At 36.3% G+C, this 17,114-nt stretch overlaps 1 protein-coding gene across 1 annotated transcript in view; it reads right to left on the bottom strand.

The window, feature by feature from the left end:
• Positions 1 to 3,328: 3,328 nt before the first annotated feature.
• SLC38A9 (solute carrier family 38 member 9) overlaps positions 3,329 to 17,114 on the bottom strand; it is a 91,569-nt gene continuing 77,783 nt past the window's right edge. The window contains exons 12-15 of the mRNA XM_052659148.1: positions 11,535 to 11,648; positions 9,832 to 9,980; positions 5,330 to 5,419; positions 3,329 to 4,137 (exon numbers count right to left, since the gene is read on the bottom strand). Coding sequence (XP_052515108.1) covers positions 3,972 to 4,137; positions 5,330 to 5,419; positions 9,832 to 9,980; positions 11,535 to 11,648 — 519 coding nt within the window. The 3' untranslated portion in view covers positions 3,329 to 3,971. The remainder of the gene's footprint in view (positions 4,138 to 5,329; positions 5,420 to 9,831; positions 9,981 to 11,534; positions 11,649 to 17,114) is intronic.

The raw sequence follows: 17,114 nt of genomic DNA, 5'->3' as shown, positions 1-17,114 counted from the left end.
AGAGGCAATTTGCCGAAAGCAATTACACTTTACAAGATCCCACTTGACAGTGAATGCATCAAAGATCTAAAATCTTGGACAGTTATCTTTGCAGCTTGACCACTCAGCATCCTTCCTTACCTGCCCTCCCTGAGGATCCCAACTGGAAGGGATCTGTTTCTCTTGGTCTGATGGTACCCTGTGTCACAGTTAACTGTCGGCATAGCTCCTTTACTAGACCACAAGTTCCTTTAGGCTATGAATGATGTCTTATACATATTTGCCTCCTCCAAAGCACTGAACATTGCAGTGTCGAGGTTCAGGGCAGGCTGCCCCAAGATATGGCACAGTGGTATACTGATTATTCTGAAAAGAAGTTACTTGAGAAACAGCTGGTAGAAAAAAATATATATATATAAAAAACACTCATTTCCTCCTTCTGCATGAAAGCAAGAAGTAAATCTCTCAGGTGAAGGAATCCTCCCTATACCAGAAGGCTAGAAAATATCCTTATCATCAGAGTTAGGGAATTCAAGGCTTAAACAGATAACCTAAACAAACTTGTTACTTCCTCATTAGTTTGCTATCCTAGCATACATTAAATCTTCACCAATTTCTTTCCTTGTCTAAAAATGATATATAAAGAGCTTGCTTTGATCATTTGGGGAATCTTATTTCTATGAGAATTCCACATGTGAATTAAATTGTTTTTTCTCCTGTTAATCTGTCTTGGGTCAATTTAATTATTAGATCAGCCAAAAGAACTAAGAAGGATGGGGGAAATTTCCCCTCCCCTGACAGTGTTATTCAATTATGTGCGGAGTAAGTTAAAATATAGATTAAAAAATTATCCTAATAAACTTCAAGTAGAACCAAAAACTCTTCTGTCTCTCCATTTAGAGTTTGCATTGTATTTGCAAAGTATATTTAGTGTAAATAAAGTGAATATTTCCCTCTAAAACAGTCCCTTTTGTGGGTAAGTGTATTATTTCCTCCACTGCATTCTTTGGGTGTGAAGATGAAACAGGTTTTGGATGAATACCCACACATGTCAGATGTCAAAGCATATTTCTTTGTTTTTTCTGGCTTTGTATTAGGATACTACATATTCATCCAGAGCCTTTCCAAAGAAGAGTTCTCCAAACACTTTTAAATTTTAAAATGTCCTTGATTATGTGTTAACTAAGCTAAATTCAAAGAAACTAAAATAAATCACATCAGAGCAAAAAGTAAAAGAAATTTAATTAGAAAATTCAAAGAGATGACAGTAGAAAAAGTCTAAAATTCATTGTAGAAGGATTGGAATGGACCTTATCTCATCATTCTAATGTGTGAGCCAGGACACACAGACTCACACAAAGAGTGTTCCAACCAAGCTAATCACCAGGCCAAAGGAGCTGGTTTTGTGAAGAAAAACCTAAGGAGGCAAAGTCACTCAGCATAAATCTAACATAGGATTTTGGAAGTTCTGAATTAGCAAATCTCTCAAAGAAAACAAAAAGCAAATATCCACATTGGTTTTTAGTTTAATAAATAATATATTCATTTTCATATTCACTTTATTAAATGGGAAAAACATACCAAATCATTTTTTCTATGTGCTAAAACATTCCAGTGTTTTAACATCATTGAAAAAAGGCAATGCAAGTTTGTCTCTCATGTTTTTAAAGACAAGGGAGGAAACTCGGGATAAATGGGGATCTCTCAAGGTCTGGTTTTTGATTCCTGTGTCTCCCACTGAACAAAACTCTCAAGTTACAAAGATGCTAAGGTGCAGACACACTTTCTCCCATCTTATACTCCTGTTCTGAGAGAGGTAACACAAAGCTCCAGATATTTAATGTAGATTTTTCTAATTACTTAAAATCTACCAGCAGTTTTTGCTAAAAACAAACAAATAAAAACTTTAGAAAAACCGTCTCATTCAATAAACATAACTACGTTCAAGAGGCTATTAGTGCCTATTAAGGTTTATAGAGATGAAATGACATAACTTCCAAGATTGACTTTAGAAAGTTTCAGTGGAAAAGAAAAACTGGGGGATAGGTGAGCAATGGCAAAGTCTTATAATTATTGTACTAAATGTAGGGGATGAGTATATGAGGAATTTGTAATTTTTTTTTTCTACTTTCATGTATGTTGGAGAATTTTCATAAACAGACTTTTTAAAAAAGAGCTTAGGTAATATATGGTATATTAATGGCTCAGATGGTAAAGAATCTGCCTGCAATGCAGGAGACTCAGGTTCAACACCTGAGTCAGGAAGATCCCTCGGAGAAGGAAATGGCTACCCACTCCAGTATTCTTGCCCAGGAGAATGCCATGGAGATTGGAGCCTGGCAGGCTACAGTCCATGGGGTTGCAAAGAGTCAGACACTACTGAGTGACTAATGCTTAGGCAATATAGGTCATCATTATAGGTACAGGTCTGTGGACTAGATAGAAACCTCTGCTGAAAGAAAGAACGGCTGGTCTTGAATCTGGGGCTCTTTACCAGGTTTAAAAAACCGTTTCATCTGTTTTTCTCATAGGAAGGAAATAACAAATTTAGGCACTATTTTGGAGTTGTGTATTAACACAATACTGTTTGATGTGACCATAAAATCAGAGAAATCTACCTTTTCCAGCTGAACATAGAGGTTTCATTACATGGAAGACATGGATTTGGATTTTGGTTTAACTTCTAGTTTGAAAGGAAAAGAGAAGTTTTAATTACAAGAATTTAGATTCCCTAATCCTTTTCTCAGATCCAAGTAGTTCTTCTTATGGGGATTTAACCTCTACCCTGTCAATTACTTCCATGGTGGCTCAGGTGGTAAAGAATCTGCCTGCAGTGCAGGAGACCCAGGTTTGATCCCTGGGTCAGGATGATGCCCTGGAGAATTGAATGGCAACCCACTCCAGTATTCTTGCCTGGAGAATTCCAAAGACAGAGAATGGCAGGCTACAGTCCATGGGGTTGCAAAGAGTCAGACATGACTGAGCACCTAATACTTTCACATTGCCAATTACAGAAGTAAGCTGTGTGTGGGTGGTCTCCTTCTGGAGGTCATACTTTAAACAGAAGTAATCCTTTCCTGTGTTGAAGAAATCACTTTCACCCCCTGCAAAGAATACACTTTTACGGAGGTCTCACTCCTTCTGACTCCTCTCTATTCCCTTAACACCTTATACATCTCTCGCTTCCATGCTTCCTACACTCTTCCTCATTGGTCCAGTCCTCACATCCTATGCAATCCTCAGGGATCCAAAAATAGCAAAAGAGCCCACTGGGTCTTGGAGGACAACCATACCTGTTCCTATGCAAACTGGGGCTGGGGAACTAGAACTGGATCAGAAACAAAGAGGAGTCAGACTGCAACAAACTCTCCTAGTTCCTTTATTTTGTAAAAGTTTCACAACCACGGGGTCTGTATTGACATTGTAGATTTTTTTTTTCCTGTTTTAAAAACAGATATTAAGGACTCACATAAGAATTCTCTCTACTAACACTGATGTCATGGAGACTTTTTAAAAATGAGGTATTTGGTTTACTGTCCAAAACAGTAAAGGTTTGGGCAAAATGCAGAAATGATCTAGCAAGTAATAAAATGAAACTGAATCACTGAAACAGAAATGGGATCTGGCAATACAGTTGCTGTGACACCCTGAGAATCTTTATTGTAGCCAAAATAAACTTACCCACTTTACATCTCTAAAAGTAAAACCTAGCATGATTTTTCCTAGAGGCATACGTTTCCACTTGGAAAAGACAGTGAGAATGAAGAGATGAGTGAATATGAGAAAGGTAAGGAGATTAAGACCACTCTTACTGCCCATTTCCCCACTCTAATAATAATTACTGACTAATGGACCCTTATTTCCTTGTTATCAAATGACCTTAGGAAAACATTTATAGCCATGGCAAGAACAGTGTTTACAAGTGAATTTATGTGGAACCGTTGTCAAAGTTCAAAATACCATGAAAGATCTTGAGAAGGCAGTTGACTATTTCACATAAAAAACTGAACAATCAGGTTAGCCAGGCCCAAAATAATGATGAAAACGTGTAAGATTAATTTAGGCCACGTGAGACGCTCTTCTTGGTAGAGGGAAATTATATAGATCAGAGATGGATATATGAATACAAAGGCCAGGCCACATGCTGCTCCTGAATACCTGCAGAATAAAAAAGGTTTTAGGTTAATATTCATTCTGCATTTTTCTGATTTACAATTATGGTAAATATAGGATAATTTAAATCATCCTCAATCGGATGTTACAATAAAATTATTTTTGATTCATTTGTTGTTGACATAAAGCATCCGAGTTTAAAACTTATTTTACTTGCTAAGTTAATATAAAATACTATTTCCTGTTCATCTTTATAGCATCTGCTTGACAGAGTTTTTCATTCATCTCTCAAGTCTCTGTAGTTCCTCTGTATCTCAGTGATTATGGCTACTTCCTCAGAAACATCTGGAGATAGGCTTCCTATCTTTGATCTTTTATAAACTAATTAAAAATTCTGAGTTGTTGAAGGACTGCAAGCATCTGCTTAAGACTGAGAACAGATGAATGTCTTGTTGGTATTCAGCATAATTATCAAAAATAGTAACAAAAATACCTAAACACACGACTGAGGAACCTACACTTACTTGTCTCCTTCCCTATACTTAATTTCCTTATAAACAGCTTAAAGCGAACTTGTAAATCCATTATATTTCACAAGTGTCAGGCTAAAGGTCTCCTCTTTTGTCTTTTGCTACTTTTATAGGAAAGGGTCTTCAAAAAAAGTAACTCAGTCCTGCTTTCTACAAGGTTGAGGAAGAAAAATCGGATCATTCTAAATTTTAGTTTTCCATGAGAATCTGAGGTCACAGCTTTAATTCCAATCTACTCAACCTATCACAATGTATTTGGAGAATGGATATTAAGGAAAGAGCCATCTGGGATCTAAACTTTCTGACTACAATTGACACTGAAATATGTTCTTGAGCAGAAATGGATTAAGAAAATTAGGACATAGCCTTGACATATTAGAGACCTTCCAGATACCCCAAGAAGTTATACGTTATATATTAAAAATAACTTTATTTTGGATAAAAAGAAAGAAATACATTGGAAAATTATGAGAAAAAGAGAAGGGGAAGGTACCTAAGGCTAAGGAAAATGGTGCTTCTAGAGTGAGGAATAAGCAAAAGTGGAAGATAAAGAACCCCTTAACTGATACCAGTGAACTGCACTTGAATGTTATCAATTTTAAATACTCACTGGAATTTTAAACAATTATATCAAGACAACAACAATAGGAAAAGCATAAAAATAAAGACAAATATCTAAAGGGGCAAAGTTCTCTTACAGGCAGTACCTTATGATTCCTCCTATGTTTGGGTAGAAACAGGCCATGATCACTCCAGCTCCCACAATAAACAGATTAAAAATCAACACGTGGAAAATGCTAAAAGTTGAGAAGAGAGTTTGGAGAAAGAAAAAATATAAAAACAGGCAAATTATAACAATTAATGTGAGAATGAAATTAATTACTATCATCTCTAAAATGAGAATGTCTTAAACTTGACAATAAAATTACAGCATAAATAGAAGGCAACAGGAGTACTCAATATTGGTTGTGGGACAGTGATATTGGCCCTTTCCTGCAATTATATAACTAGGTTAAATTCTGTAGGAGCAAACTGGTAGGGTATATCAGTGTTTACATTCTTTGATCTGTAATTCCATTTGAGTGGAATATCATAAGAAAATTAAAAAACTATTAACATAAAGGTATTTGTAAAAAGAACTGATGCTTTTGAATTGTAAAAAGAATTGATGCTTTTGAACTGTAGTGTTGGAGAAGACTCTTGAGAGTCCCTTGGACTGCAAGATCAAACCAGTCAATCCTAAAGTAAATCAGTCCTGAATATTCATTAGAAGGACTGATGCTGAAGCTGAAGCACCAACACTTTGGCCGCTTGATGTGAAGAACTGACTCTTTGGAAAAGACCCTGATGCTGGGAAAGACTAAAGGCGGGAGGAGAAGGGGACAACAGAGGATGAGATGGTTGGATGGCATCACCAACTTGATGGACATGAATGTGAGCAAGTTCCGGGAGTTGGTGATGGACAGGGAAGCCTGGAGTGTTGCAGTCTATGGGGTCTCAAAGAGTTGGACACGACTGAGTGACTGAACTGAACTGATATGTAAAAAGACAGAAGCATCCTAGATATATGGCAGGGTAACAATTTACTTGATGGAAACATTTTAAAATGTTAAAAATATAAAATCATTGTTACCTAGACGGTAAAAATCTATCTAGGCAACTTGAGGAAAAAGCTAGTTAGATTTTTTACTACACAATAAAATCTTAAAATGTTTGAAAAAATATCAGAAAGAAATACACTAAAAGGGAGTAGAGATTGTGTTACAATTTGGGATTTGGGGTAGTTTTCCTTCATTTCTACACCTGATAAATTTCATATATTTTATTGTATTCCTTTGTAAAGTATTATTTTACTTTTATAATTAGAAAAATAAATTTTATCAAGGGAAAGGCAAAATGGGCAGGTTTTTATTTTTCAGATTTAGTCACGTAAAGCTATTCAGTATTTACCATGAGCAGAATATCAGCTAAGTAAATTGAACTAGATGTTAACAATTCAAGGCTTGGGAAATCAATTTGGGGACAGAAATAATCACATGGTAGATGCAATGTGATGCTTGAGAAATAACTCCATTTCCTCCCAAAATGATCCTTAAAAGTCAAAGTTACATATTAAAGCAATATTTTGAGCCCAAGTTATCAGAGGTTAATTAATCCCTGGGAAAGATAACAGAAAGAATTAAAAATCAGGAAAATTATTTATACAAATAAATGGTTAGTCATATATCTTGATGAATTACAAAGATATTCAGGCTTCCAGATCTTACTACTTATCTAAAAACTCCAACCTTAAAATTGCTTCAGAGCTTTGAGACATTGGCTGGGCCTCTGTTATTTCTGTATTGTAAAAGGAAACAATTTTGTGTATTTTTCCAAAGCAGTGGTTCTCAAAGTGTAACCACGAACCTCAGGGAAGTTTCCAATTCCCTTCCAGGAAGCTCTGAGGTAAAAATTATTTTCCAGTCAGACAAAACATGCTTTGCAAAAACAATGGTGGGTAAACTGCTGCCCCCTTAGATTGGACAGAGGTAGCTGCAACTATCTCTATATTCTATACTGTATTCTTTACTGCCAACACTCTCAAAAAAAAGTTTTATTAAAAATTTTCCTGATAAAGGACTGAAAATTATTAGTTTTATTAAATCTCATACTTCAGTGTTGTTTTTTGTTTGTTTTCGGATGTGCTGGGTCTTCATTGTGACTCGCGGGCTCTTCATTGCAGTGCCTGAGCTTTCTCTAGTTGTGTCGCAAAATCTTATACTTTGAACAAACATCTTTTTAACATTCTGTATGATCAAATAGGAAGTATATAATAAAGCACATCTGCTGCATACTGAAGTTCAATGGCTGCCTTGAGGAAAAGCACCTGTGCAACTGAACTGGGGGACAACTGTGCTGTTTTTTCCAAAGACCATTTTTAATTGAAAGACAGACAAACTATGGTTCTTTAGATTTGGATATGTGACAGGCATTTTCTTGAGAATAAATGATATGATCTTATCATTTCAAGAAAAACAACTGGTAGTTTGTGTTGCCAATGATAACATTTGAGCTTTCAAGTAAAAATTAGAATTTGGAGAGCTGGTATTTGCCACCATGAGAGCTGGACAGTATTCCAATATCTAAGACTTTTATAATGCAACTGGTGGTGATAATAGCGAAAGTGGGTTTTGATAATATAGAATGAAATGGGTCAATATTTGGAAGATCTATAGAACTCAGTGAACCAATATTTTCCAAATGACTAAACCTAATGTTGGGAGGGATTGGGGGCAGGAGGAGAAGGGGACAACAGAGGATGAGATGCCTGGATGGCATCACTGACTCGATGGACATGAGTCTGAGTGAACTCCGGGAGTTGGTGATGGACAGGGAGGCCTGGCGTGCTGCCATTCACGGGGTCGCAAAGAGTGAGACACAACTGAGCGACTGAACTGAACTGAACTGAACTGAATGTTATAAAATCATACATGGGTAGAAGATCCAAATTGTAAGACAAACCAAATGGCTTTTAATGTAACTGAGTTTCAGATTCAACTAACTTTTAAAAAACTACCACCTGTCAAGGTTTGGCACAGTAGCAAAGAAAAATATCCACAATGATCTGGAAAGGCTATTAAAAGTACTTCCTTCTTGCTCCAACTATGTGTCCATGGGAGGGTGTATCTTCCTCATATATTTAAACAAAAATTATATATTACAACAGAATGAATGTAGAAAATAGGATAATTCAATGATCTACTAGCAAATCAGACATTAAAGAGTTTTGAACTGTAAAAGAAAATTTTTAGGAATTGTTCATTTTCAAAAATCTCATTTATATGTTAACAAGTAATGGTTTTATTATTGCTTTTTAAGTAAATTAATAAACATTTTAAAAGTTCAGTTCTAATTTTTCATGTTAACTATTGATGGATATAACCCACATAAACTAAAGTTCCTGGGGGTCCTCAAATAAACCTTAAGAGTGTAAAGGGGTCCTGAGATCAAAAAGTATGCTCCAAAGTATGCAGTGTGTAGAGTCCTTGCAACTGCAGGATAAATGATAATGTGTTCCTGATGGTAGGGGAAGAAATGTAATGCGAATGCAAGAGGGAAATTCCAGACTTTTTCCAAGAAGAGAAAACATTCTAACCGCCAACATTATGCAAAATAATGGCAGAAAAGAGGAATAACGCATTTACCTAGAATTTTTTTTCATCTATGACTTAAACTGTATTTATTATTTCAGTAAATACAGCAGGACATATAAACACAATAGGATTCTTACATTTACTGAAATCCAATGTGAGAACTGTAGCTGTTGCTGTTGTCGAGGCTAGAGGCTTGGTAACTCTTGATGTTCGCTTTTAAAAGTTTTCTGTTTTTAAAACTACATACTTCTAACCAATTATTTGTTAAATGAGGGGAAAGACTGCATTACTTCACTTCAAATAAACTGGTTAAGACCACTTGTTTAGTTGGTTACAGCAAATGTAACTTTTTTCAAATTTTATCCAAAAGCTTTCTTCATTTAAGATAATTTATTCCCAATAAAATAGGTTATGACTAGGTACTTTTTACTAGAATAATCTATAATAAAACTTAATGTAAGAGTAGGCATTAACCAGGGGCCAACAAGGAAGTTTCAGTAAATGGAAACTTCTCTTGGATGAGGGTGACTAGTTTTGAACAGATTTTTCAAGAGGACTCAAACTCTTTCATCGCCAATAAGAAATCAAAAATTATAGCAATCGTTACAGAAGCAAATAATAATTTAAACTTGCTATGTATCTCATGTTCAATCCTAAACCATTATTGTTTATGTAAAACTGCATGAATGGTAACAAATATACAAGTAAATACCAATAACCAATAACTAAATGAGTTGCTTCTCTTTAGCCATACATTACTAACATAGGTACTACTACATACTGCTAACTTCTTGGCAAAGAGTAGATTAATAACAACTAAATCGCAAGATAAATATAGTTGATATCAGAGCTAACATAACTACATGGGCAGGAATTAACTTTAAATCATTCTGGACAAGGGAGCGGCTTCTATTTTTAAAGCTCTTCTGGGAAAAGAAAACCAAAGGTCTATCCTTAGTAATCGTTTTCATTAGGCAAAGTTTCATAGCAAAAGGATCAGTCACATTTTAAACTGACCTGTTTGCACAGTCATTTCTTGCTTGGCACATCTTGCTGGTCAAGAGAAGAGCCCTTACCTAGGATAAATGTCACCGAAGACATGACCCAATAGCTGGACGCGAGCCAAGTAGCCTAGGAGTGGATACACAGTCATCATCTGGAACAGCAGGAATATTCTTGCAATGAAGGACAGGATGTCACTGCTAGGGAAGTTGTCTAAAAAATTCTAATCCAAGAAAGATAATAAAGTAATGTTACAAATCAAATTCAATATATACAAATTTATAAAATGGAATTTTTTTTGCTTATTTTGAACACAGGTGCCACCCAAATTGTATGGTTTTGTGGGCTGGCGCCCGTTCACAAACTATTTGCTATTACTCTTCAATAGCTAAGCACAGAAATTAAAAGTAAGTATTTAGAAACTTAAAGACATTTGACATTGGCATATTTTTGTTTTACAAAAGTATCAATCTGCAATTGATTTGACATTGAAACAACAACAAAGACGACTTTGTTTACCACTGATAGTTTGAGAAGTAATGCTCTGTTAGTATATGAGGTTTAAGTATAAATTTGTTTCAATGCTATTTCATTCTCAATGATTCTCTTACTTTTTCTCCTCTGATGCACTGTAGCATTTTTAAAGATTATAGCATAAAGTGAGAGTATATCTATTACTTACTATCACTATTATCTATAGTCTATCAATAAATAGAAAAGAAATTTTTTTCTACTTCCTTTCATGATTCTGTTCTCCATTTTCATTTGGCATCTAAGAAAAAGAAAGCCAATTACTCAGATTTTTTTCCCTTTCAAATACAAATACCACAGATATTCTTATTCCCAAGGGAGTGGGCTTTATATGGGATTTTTCATATCAGGGGAATTTTCAGCAAACATTTGGCTGCCAAAGAACTTTTGGAATCAAGGAAATCAAGAGAACATTTCAAACTATCAAAAGAGCAATAACTCAAATCTATTTATCTTGAAAAGATGAGAACATTATTACCACTATTATGCTGAAATAACTTTTATAATTCATAGGTAATAAATCATATTTTGTCTCCACTACACTCTTTTAGAGGAATTTCTTCTGACTGGAATGAAAATCACCTGTGAATGCTACTTTCTCTGAGAACTTAAGTCACATAAAACTAGAGATTATGCTATTCCCAGGTTTATGATGGGTCAAATCAAATAATAAATATTATTTATGGCAGCCTTTTAGTAAAAGAATGTTTCTTTTATTCTTTCTGTCTCTTCCTCTGTCTTTTTAAGAAATAGTCTTTCTTTGCTTTTATGCTTGCCACCTAGACCAAAATGAGTGTCAAATCTATTATCAGGGACTGATGAATTAAGAAACCAGTTTATTCAGGACATTTCCAGATCTGGACTTTAGAAAATCAGGGAACTGAATATAGTCTCTGTGAGGGTTTATAAATTCAAGACTGCTACTAGCATAATTATCCACACACAGAGAAAAATAAGCAAATAACAGGAATCATTTATTTGAGTACCACAGGTGCCAGCATACAGAAGGTTTTCTGAGAGACCTTCTAAAATCTATGGAGTATCTATTATGATATTTAATGGAAGAAGAAACTGAAGCTCACAAAGATTGGGGAAGGTGCCTGAATTCCCATATGTATGGTAAATAGAAGAGACTGGATTCAAACCCAGGCCTGTCTGGTAGTATACATTGCTATTGTATCATACTGTTTGCCCTGCAGATATGAAGGTATAAACAATCACACAGAGAGGGTACACAGTGCCTTACCTGCTCTATACAATCTTTGGATAATGGTGGTGAAGGAAATGAAGCAAAAACCAAGACTCCAATGTAGAGATAAGTTAATGTCACCAGCATATAAGCAATGGACAAGTCCCTCACCTGTAAACAGAGAATAAAATTCCCACAATGATGAATAAATTTTTAGTAAGTATGTCTGAATAGGCTAAAAAATAAGTGAAAATGAAGTTGCTCAGTCGTGTCCAACTCTTTGTGATCCCATGGACTGTAGCCCACCAGTCTCCTCCGTCCATGGGATTTTCCAGGCAAGAATATTGGAGTGGGTTGCCATTTCCTTCTCCAAAATAATAAGACTGACAAATAAATATAATATTTATCTTTTTGCTCTCTCTGTGTAAATATACATCTCCTAGGTATCCAGGTTGCTCAGAGACATTTGTTAAAACAAAATTCACATACTTAACAACTAGTCTGACAACTTTTTAAAAACTATCTGGAGTATAAAGACTAAGTTACCTGCTGGCAGGCTTAGAAAGTTAACATAAATGGTGGTTTATCATGATTGAAATTTGGACTTAATTTTGAAATGCAATTTATTTACCAAATTATAAAATATTTAACTAAAAAAATAAAGCTAAGGGACAACAAGAAATCAAGAATAGGCTGCTTTCTGTATGACCTATGGAATTAAAAAAATTTTTTTTCTTTTAGTGAATTAACTTCGTAGATCATCAAAGCATACCTAGACCAAAAGAGACTGGTATATATTAAAATATATTTAATAAAGTACGAAAGCTAGTTAAAAAGCAGACAGTAAGCAGGTATTAAAGACAAGCTTAATAAACCTAAACAGTAAACAAAAGGAAATCAAAAGGCAGCTGTTCAAACAGCTGCACAATGTTATGATTGGAGCCAGTAAACAAATGCAGAACATTAAATAAAGTGGATTGCTTTCTTCCACTGCTGTTCCCACCCTCCCAACCATCCCCATGCAAAGTAAAAAGCTCCAAGATATTTAATGGAGCCAGCTGTTTGATCCAAACAGAACAGATCCCACAGCTCATAAATCTGGTCTCCATCACCACAAAAGTTATGGCCAAACAATTCAGCACAACTAAATTATGGCAATAAGCTTATTCATTTTTCATTTTAAACACAAATTACTTTGAAAGCTAAAAAAACAGATAAGAAAAAAATTATATACAATTTTGCTTTAGTTTGATACCACAGAAAGAAAACTGGACATGTGGTATTAGGAAACGTTTCTGATTTGGGGGAAACGTTTCTCCTTAAATGGGCTAAAGCAATAGTAGAGAGTTGTAAACTTAAATGTTGATAAATTCACTTCAAACAAACAAACAAACTATGAGAAACCTAAAAGTCAAGTCTAAGTTGACAATCAGCTTGAAAACAAAACAGGGGTTTCAATCCCTAAATTAGATGGTAGAGGCTTCCCTCGTGGCTCAGATGGTAAAGAATCTTCCTGCAACAGGGGAGATTCAGTTTCGATCCCTGGGTTGGGAAGATCCCCTAGAGAAAAGAATGGCTACCTAGTCCAGTATTCTTGCCTGGAGAATCCCACGGACAGAGGAGCCTGGCATGCTACAGTCCATGGGGTTGCAAAGAGTCAGACACGACTGGGCGACTAGCACTTTCACTAACACTTTCATTAGGCTATGGAACTACAGGAACCTGGATTATGGAGACTGCTTCCAGCGTTTTAAGAGTTTCTAACCGCGGAGGGGTGAACAAGGGGAAGCCAAAAAAACCTCCAGAGGTTTCAAAGTCTCTTCTCTAGTTCTTGAAGCTCTAGGGCCCATCCCAGGCTAGACTGGAGTCAACCTTTGAGTTGCCTGATGGTCTTGTGAGGTATTAACAGAAATGGACCAGGCAACCCCCATATTCGTAACAATGGGTAGGTGTCTCACAGAGCGATGTTTGAAAGTCATTCCACTCTCAGCTTACTCAGTATTACTCAAGAAGAAAGAAGTTTTGCAAAACAAAAAGTCCTGGAAGGCCAAAATGGTTGTGTCAGAGAGCTATGTATCCATATAAAGAGGGACAGCTACCATTTCATGGATAGTCTTTAGTCTGTATACCACCTGATCAGCATATTATTTTGGGTAGGCTTTTTGCAAAGATGTATACCTTAGCAAACTGGGGAAAATCTGACTATGATAAAAAGGTGAAGATGCAAGGGCTTCCTGATGAGAGAGTTTCCCCCTTCTGCTACCCTGTTCTTATAGCACTGCATACACATCTGAAATATGGCATCTACTACCCTATATTGTAATCATCATTAATTTTTATTATAAAGGAATCTATATTTATGATATGAGGATGTCAACTGGAAAGAGAACATTCTTTCACATCCCAAAGTAGTCAAGGTTAATAGTTCTTCTATTATGTTGGTCTTTTAATTTTTCCATATCCAAGTTGGTCCATACTACTAGACTATGACATCCCTGAGACAAGGACTGTGTCTTCACCTTTATATCCCCAATGCGTGCGTGTGTGCAAAGCCGCTTCAGTTGTGTCTGACTCTGTGTGATCCTATGGACTGCAGCCTGCCAGGCTCCTCTGTCCGTGGGATTCTCCAGGCAAGAATACTGGAATGGATTCCCATGCCCTCTTCCAGGGGCTCTTCCTGACCCAGGGATCGAATCTGCATCTCTTACATCTCTTGCACTGGCAGGTAAGTTCTTTACCACTAGCGCCACCTGGGAAGCCCTATATCCCCAATACCCAGGACAATATCTGGCACACAGCAGGAGCTCAGTAAATGTTGATAAAAATAATCATGTTGTCTACAATTATTAAGTGCTTCTAGGTACTAGGCTCTGTACAAAGCACAGTACATACATTATCTCATTTAAAGTAGGTATAATCCTTTTCTTTATTTTATAGATAAATAAATTAGTGCAGAGAGGTTACAACACTTGTTCATGGTTACACAGTGAGTAGTTGGTGAAGTCAATATTCAAACCAAAGACTTTTCAGCTCCAAACTGCATGCCCTTAGCTACTAAAATGGAGAGTTAACCAGTTTAGTAGTACATTTGTGTCACAGTTAATAAACAATAGTAAAGAAAACAGTGAAAGAGAGGTACCAAATAATGAGTAACAAAAGATAACAATAAAGTACACATACAGATGCAAGAGAAATAACAACGATTAGAAAAGCTCTATTTCTCAGTAGTTTAAATGTACATTCAGTAGAACTATGTCAAGAGTTGTAAAGTAACTGTTTTCATCTGAAAATACTCTAATGAACAGAAATGATGTTTTAATATAAAAGCAGCTGAGGTCTAGCATGATCCTGGGAAACATGCCACCTATGAATAGCATGCACACATGTGGGCTTTGAACCCAAGCCATCACTATTCAAGGCCTGGAGATATGGCCTCTTAGAAGCCTCTTTAATGGAAAACGGCAGGAAAAAAACCCATCTTTTAGAAAATGAGGCTCAAAGTAAAAAATATATTAAAAAATCAGCACAAGTGACCATAAGAACTAGTAAATGTGTCAAGAACCGTGTACATTAATAAAGTAACTTACTCTGCCTCACAAATTAGCAGCAGCTGGCAGGGCTGGCAGTACAGAAGTAGTGACAGGAAGGATGCCAAGTGGGGCACAAGTGGGCCTGGGAGCACATTCTGTTTCTCAAAAATGGTTTATAATCTTTCTGTTCCACATACTTTTCATAGTGACTATCCAGCAGAGCATTTACTGAAAAAGAGACAGGCCTACCCCAAACATTTACATAAAAACTACTGCAGACATATATAGTTGAGTAAACTACAAAGATTCATAAGAAAAAAGTAAATAACAAATTAAGATATGAGCACCTCAAATAGTTTTAAAAGAAGTAAGCAGGGAATAAAACTAAATAAAGATAGGCAAAACAAAACAAGCATGGTATAGCTTCTGATTCAAACATGATGAAGAAATGGGAAGAGGGTGGTCCACAGATCCAGGATGGTTATAGAGCAAATATATTCTGATGATGAGGAATGAGTTGGATGATCTTTAACTTCACAGCTTTCTTTGGGGTAAGGTATGTCTTACTAAAGAACAGAAACTATATCTCATTTAGTTACATAGGTAAAAATGTTTAGTGAAAAGAAAACGTCATGAAATTATGTCAAATTTGGAAAACCTGGAAAATTTGAGCACTACCCCTGTTTAGGAGCCTCACTGTTCTCCTTCACAAATGTCTTCAGATCCAAGTACCACTATAGTTTATATAGATGAGAATGAGGCCTTTTCTATTCTTATGTCTTCTTTTCTATTTTCAAAGTTATTTTTTTCTTTTTTTTTACTGATCTCTGAATGACTAACCCAAAATCAACATTAAAAATTCCAAGTTCCTGACAAGCTTCACATTTTCTGACTTAAATCTCAAGAAAATATTGTATCATGGCATTAACAAAACTTCAATGACTCAAATTACTTACTGAAACCTCCTTGAATAAATCAAACGACAAAGTTTTCTCAGAATATAGTACATATTTAGCTTAATTTATACAATGAAAAATGAAAAGTGTTAGTTACTCAGTCGTGTCCGACTCTTTGTGACCCCACAGACTGTAGCTTGCCAGACTCCTCTGTCCATGGACTTCTCCATGCAAGAATACTAGAGTGGATAGCCATTCCCTTCTCCAGGAGATCTTCTAACCCAGGGACTGAACCTGCGTCTCCTACACTGCAGGCAGATTCTTTACTGCTGAGTCACTGGGGAAGCGTTTTATACACTGGTTTCAACCAATTAAGACAGTAAGAAGACATCATCCATTTAAACTTTTACTTCTAAGCCTTTAAAAGACTATTTTCCACAAGTGACAAAAGTTGAGCCAAATTTTATTACCTGAACCTCACCTACTAGTTCTACAAAATGCTAGTCCCCAAACTCAGTAGAAACAAGAACTCATTTATGGTTATTTACATATGGAATATAGATTTCAAGTTCCATTGAGTGTTATATTATGAAAGGCAGGACTCCTCCTATGTGCTTTGGGGACCATAAAACAGAAATATTTATCTCTCTATTCAGTCTGCTTCTTGCACTGAGGAATGCATACCTTCAGATAAGCTGATGTGAATTTCAAGAAAAGCTATTCCTCTTAAAAATTTTCAGGAGCAAAACTAAGTACAGACAGTCTTCTCTTTTTATGGTAGTATGAGACTGTGTCATGGGGCTTACCTGGTGGCTCAGAAGGTAAGGAATCTGCCTGCAATGCAGGAGACCTGGGTTTGGTCCCTGGCTTGGGAAGATCCCCTGGAGAAGGGAATGGCAAACCATTCTAGTATTCTTGCCTGGAGAATCCCCATGGACAGAGGAGACTGGTGGGCTACAATTCCTGGGGTCGCAAAGAGTCGGACAACGACTGAGCGACAAACACACACACATGACACGGTGAAAGTGCCCCGACACCTCTTTGAGGAAGATGCCTTTGCAGCTGCAGCACTGTTGGGGTCAGCCGGTTCCTCCCTCATGCTGTTCACTCACTGGGAACAGGTGAGTCAGGAAGGTGCACTGCAGCCAAGGCTTGCAAATACTGGGGAGATACCTCTAACACCTCACCAAGGGAGAATTACTCCAACCAGC

Source organism: Budorcas taxicolor, chromosome 20, assembly GCF_023091745.1.
Source record: "Budorcas taxicolor isolate Tak-1 chromosome 20, Takin1.1, whole genome shotgun sequence".
NCBI lineage: Eukaryota > Metazoa > Chordata > Mammalia > Artiodactyla > Bovidae > Budorcas > Budorcas taxicolor.
Note: the sequence above shows the minus strand (reverse complement) of the source record. Positions and strands in the feature narration are given on the sequence as shown.